General features: G+C 48.2%; 1 gene segment (V, D, J or C); it reads right to left on the bottom strand.

Annotated features, from left to right (window-relative positions):
* Window positions 1–1,434: 1,434 nt before the first annotated feature.
* LOC146859500 (T cell receptor alpha variable 3-like) lies at window positions 1,435–5,470 on the bottom strand. The segment is given in 2 exon segments: window positions 1,435–4,025; window positions 5,365–5,470. Coding segments are annotated over 2 exon segments (402 nt in total).
* Window positions 5,471–5,752: the final 282 nt, after the last annotated feature.

The following is a 5,752-nucleotide window of genomic DNA, read 5'->3' as shown; positions in this document are numbered from 1 at the left end:
CACACTGCATGGACCCTGCATGGACCTTGCCTGCTCCATAGAAAGGTAGAAATGAGTGCCCTGCATGGACCATGCCTCCTTCATGGAAAGGTAGAAATGAGGGCCCTGCATGGACCCTGCATGGGCCCTACATGGATCCTGCATGGACCCTGCCTCCTCCATGGAAAGGTAGAAATGAGTGCCCTGCATGGACCCTACATGGACCCTGCATTGACCCTGCCTCCTTCATGGAAAGGTAGAAATCAGGGCCCTGCATGGACCCTGCATGGGCCGTGCATGGACCCTGCATGGACCCTGCCTCCTCCATGGAAAGGTAGAAATGAGTGCCCTGCATAGACCATGCCTCCTCCATAGAAAGGTAGGAATGAGGGCCCTGCATGAACCCTGCATGGGCCCTGCATGGACAAAGCCTCCTCCATGGAAATGTAGAAATTGGTGCCCTACGTGGACTCTTAATGGACCCTGCACCGACCCTGCATGGACTCTGAATGGACCCTGCATGAACCCTGCCTCCTCCATAGAAAGGTAGGAATGAACGGCCCGCATGAACCCTGAATGGACCCTGCATAGATACTGCCTCCTCCATAGAAAGGTAGAAATGAGGGCCCTGCATGGACCCTGCCTCTTCCATAGAGAGGTAGAAATGAGTGCTCTGCGTGGACTCTTATTGGACCCTGCATGGACCCTGCCTCCTTCATGGAAAGGTAATTACGAGGGCCCTGCATGGACCCTGCTTGGACCCTGCATGGACCCTGCCTCCTCCATAGAAAGGTAGAAATGAGGGCCCTGCATGTACCCTGCATGGACTCTGAATGGACCCTGCACGGACCCTGCCTCCTCCATAGAAAGGTAGGAATGAGGGCCCTGCATGTACCCTGCATGGACTCTGAATGGACCCTGCATGGAACCCTGCCTGCTCCATAGGAAGGTAGAAATTAGGGCCCTGCATGCACCCTGCATTGACCCTGCCTCCTCCATAGAAAGGTAGAAATGAGGGCCTTGCATGGACCCTGCCTCCTTCATAGAAAGCTAGGAATGAGGACACTGCATGGACCCTGCATGGACCCCGCTTGGACCCTGCCTCCTTCATGGAAAGGTAGGAATGAGGACCCTGCATGGACCCTGCTTGGACCCTGCATGGACCCTGCCTCCTTCATGGAAAGGTAGGAATGAGGGTCCTGCATGGACCCTGCCTCCTTCATGGAAAGGTAGGAATGAGGACCCTGCATGGACCCTGGATGGACTCTGGGGACATGTAGATGTCCCTGTGTCTTCCACATGTGTTTGCGTCTGGTTCTCCTCAGCCTCTTTCTGGCGGGGACCATTCCTGGTGGGGTTATTGTCACTAATGCACCGGGCTCTGTGACTTCACAGACAATTATTTATTTTTTATTTATTTACATGGAGCACACTAGAGAATTATAGGCCCAGCGCCATGTTTGAATACAAATTTATTAGCAAGTTATAGTGCGTAAAAGCCAAGGAGATAAACAAAAGAAAAATATAAAAACAGCAATCACCAGGAAGCAAAGCTCGACATTAAACCAGGAAGCTTCACTGTTTTACTGAAACTCAGTCACGGGGTCTTGGTTTTCCATCCTCAGCAGAGAGGTCCATATTTCTGGTCCTAACACCTCCAAAGGCCGCAGTGAGAGGGACAAGGCGGCCCTGAAGCTACAGATCTTGTTGCATCTTAAAACTAGAAATCTATACTTTGCAGACAGCCTCATCCCTACATCAGAGGTAGGATTACCGCAAAGCTGAGTCTGCGGTGAGGTATACTTGTCGTAAAAGGATTACCATATTGAATCCCACCTTTGAATGGGGGTGTCTGGTGCACAAGGCCCTCTGGATACAGAGCCACCCCATCTCAGCTCCCCTCCCAGCCCCACGCTCCAGGCAGGAGTTTGCCCTCAGACCCTGCTGGTGGCTCCTTCTGTGGAGAGAGCTGCGGGGCTGGGGTGGGGTCAGATGTGTCACTGTTCATGGTTCTGAACCTTGAGGCAGCCTCTGCCCAGCTGTGCCTAGAGGCAGGCCTGCTCTGCATCACAGCACTGTCCAAGACCTGCTGTGCATTGAAAGGAGACCCCAGCATCAGTGTGTTCACCGATCCACAGTGCCAAGATGCCTTCCCAGGGGGAGTGTGGGCGCTCTATCAAGTGAATGTGTAAAAATACAAAATACACAAGTCATTCTGGGTGTTAATTTTAAAGAAACTCACTCAAATTTCTGAAAGATAGCAGAGTTCAGAAAAAATCCAATTTAAGAGCAAGTAAGAGCTTTTTAAACCCCAAATTCCATGCAAATCGCCCTTCTTAGTGACGTCATCATTGTAGTTTACAAGGACCCCCTCTTAGTTGTAGGCCGGTGACTTATGGAGCCCAGAGGTGGGTCTGGGGTCCTGGTCTGTGGTGGCCTCCGAGGCGGAGAGCGCTGTCAGGGAAAAGTTTGTTGCGTGCGAGGTGTCTATAGTTCAAACATATAACTCATAATTTCTCCAAGTTAATCATGAACTTTAAACAGATAAAGTGAGAAACATTGATTTAAGTTTGCCTCTTTCTGTTTATCAGCTCTGGGGGAATATATACAGAGAAAGTGTAGAGTGTTTCGTTAAGCCGGGAAGGTGGACGACGCGCTCCGTCACTTTAGAAACACAGGCTGGGTCATTTTTACTAGAATATGGTGCAGTCCAGTGTTTCCACCTGCGCTTGTACTAACTTTAGCTGCCTAGCGCCAACGCAGGCACCCTTGTACCATAGGGCAAGAGTGCCTCTGTTGAGGGGACGAATGTATATGCGCAGGAAGAACCCCTTCCTGCACATAAACAATCTTCAAATGCCCTTTTGTAAATTCAATGTGTGCTGCTTAATGCAGCACATAGAAGATGCAAAACAGCAATTTTTAAATGTTTGTTTATGTGCAGGAAGGGGGACCTTCCTGCACGTAAACAATCATTGGCATTTTGCTGTTTCCATGTGTGCTGCACAAGTCAGCTCACATCAAAACAGCAAAAACGAGAAGATATAAAACATTACTGCTCGTATCGCCTGTTTAAGACGAGGTTTTCTCTGGTCTTAATTCTGGCGCTGCCTCCTATTTACACTGCCCCTCTAAATAGGGGGCAGCGCCAATTACCACTGGGTGTTGTGGTGGAACGCCCATCACAACACCCATTGCCGGCCCCTTTCATGCTAAATACAGCGTGAAAGGGGGCATATTTACAAGGCAGCGTTAAGCCACATTCAGTGGCTTAACGCTGCCTTGTAAATATGGCAAAGTTCCTCTCGCCATCACAACGTCACTAAAAGTGACGTTGTGATGGCGATAGGGGCTTGTAAATATGCCCCATGTTGTCTGAGAATGAAGCGCTAATTCTGAAAAGTAGCCAGATAAATGAATTCAACTGCATCCTCCAGGCACAAGAAAAAGGCTTCGGGCTCTGCGCTGCGCCAGAAGAGCCCATCTTGATACAGCGCTGGCTGCGCTGTCATGATTCTACGCAGTACAGAGAAGAGGACAGTGTCACTGGCTGGTTTCTGTGCAGCTCAGAGAGGACAGTGTCACTGGCTGGTTTCTGTGCAGCACAGAGGGGAGGACAGTGTCACTGGCTGGTTTTTGTGCAGCAGAGAGGACAGTGTCACTGACTGGTTTCTGTGCAGCTCAGGGGTGTCACAGGCTCACCGTGAAGGACGGTGCGTTTCCTGGTTTCTGTTCAGCTCCCAGCGCCTCTTCACACACTGTGTCCCTCAAGGCGCACAGGTACAGCCCTGAATCCCCCACTTCACTGCTCTCCTTCCGAAGGTGAAAGGACTTCATCGTCTTATTGTGGGGGGCACTGAAGCCCCTCTGCTCCTTCTCCCCGAGGTCCTGCAGCAGGAGTCGGGGGGCTTCACCCGGGGGCTGGAAGTACCAGAAGAGATTGGGGTACCCTATATCCTTATAGGTGCAGTTTATGAACAGGGGGCGCCCCTCCGACACCGACAGCTTCTCCGGGGACTGAGACACCGACTGCGCCCCACTTTTACCTGAAACAAAGAGTTAAAGGTGTAAACACAGAGCAGGACGTATTATGTATTAATGCCCGGGCTGTTATCGGGGAGACAGACACAGAAAGAACAATACAAAGATAAAACCTTTTAACACATTGTTCATTTAGAGACTCGAAGGACCCTTGAATGGCTGTCAATATTCATGGTTTTTAATTGTCATCTGAGGTCCAAAGAGATACTTATTTCCAACTCCATTTGTATATTTAAATAATAATAATTTTGTAAAACAACACACATCACATTGTGGCTGCAGATTTCACAAATTAAATGTTATTTACTGCCATAAATCCGTTTATTTAAACCACCTGAGACTGTTTAAAATATTACCCTATGGCACACAGATTATCCCACCACAGTATTTATAATAATGCGCGGGCTCCTGCTCTCAGCACAGATGAGCACACAGGGGCCTGCCAGGGCATCCCTGCAGCAGGCGCATTACCCACCAGACTATGTAGAAATATCTGAGAACTCTTATTTTCAGCTGCAAAGGGACTCACAGCAGCGGTGCAGGATATCAGGTAAAATAAACACAGTAGAGCATGTTACACACAGTAGAATATGTCACACACAATAGAACATGTTACACACAGTAGAACATGTCGCACACAATAGAACATGTTACACACAGCAGGACATGTCGAACACAATAGAACATGTTACACACAGCAGAACATGTCACACACAATAGAACATGTTACACACAGCGGAACATGTCGCACACAATAGAATATGTTACACACAGCAGAACATGTCACACACAATAGAGCATGTTACACACAGCAGAACATGTCACACACAATAGAACATGTTACCAACTGACGTCCCAGGTAAAATAAACATAATGGAACGTATTTCTCACCTGATGTTCCATAAAAAGTAAGCACAACAGAACATGTTAAACACAATAGAACATGTTACACAAAACAGATCATGTTACACACCTGACGTCCCAGTTACAATAAACACAATACAGCATTTAACACAGAATAGAACATGTTACACACCTGACATCCCTGAACTCCATTCGGAAAGCAGCCAAGAATATCAGGTAAACTAATCACAATAGAACATGTTACACACAATAGAACATGTAGCACCCCTTACACACCCATGTAAAATAAACAAAAACATGTTACACACCTCATATCTCAGGGACAAATAACACAATAGACATCCTATGTTAAATAAACACAGCAGAACTTGTTACACACCTGATGTTCCAGGTATAATAAACACAATAGAACATGTTACACATAATATAATATATTACACACAATAGAACATGTTACACACAATGGAACATGTTACACACCTGTCAACAGCAGCAGGAGGGCCATGTACAGCAGAGGAGAAGACATCTCTGCAGGACTGAGCTGAGATCACAACTGGTGCATCCGCGGCCTGCGCTGAGGCTGAGTGAGCTCAGCCCCTCCCTGGCATCATGCCCAGGGGTGCCAGCTGCTGACTTCCTGCTGACGTCACAGCCCTCCCACTCAGCCACCAGAAGGAGGAGGTGTAATGCGCCCTTCATCATCCACAGGCTGCTAAAAATACAACAGTCATAAGCATGTTTTATGGTCCTTGTTCTCTGCTCTTAGCTGATGAACCTGCTCTAAGCCTCAGCACAAGCGCCAAGAAGCTGATACAGCGCTATCAGCGCCGCAAACAAAAGAAGAAACATGGAAGTAACAGTCTGAGGC

The sequence above is a fragment of the Triturus cristatus genome, chromosome 3_2, assembly GCF_964204655.1.
Source record: "Triturus cristatus chromosome 3_2, aTriCri1.1, whole genome shotgun sequence".
NCBI classification, from domain to species: Eukaryota; Metazoa; Chordata; class Amphibia; order Caudata; family Salamandridae; genus Triturus; species Triturus cristatus.
Note: the sequence above shows the minus strand (reverse complement) of the source record. Positions and strands in the feature narration are given on the sequence as shown.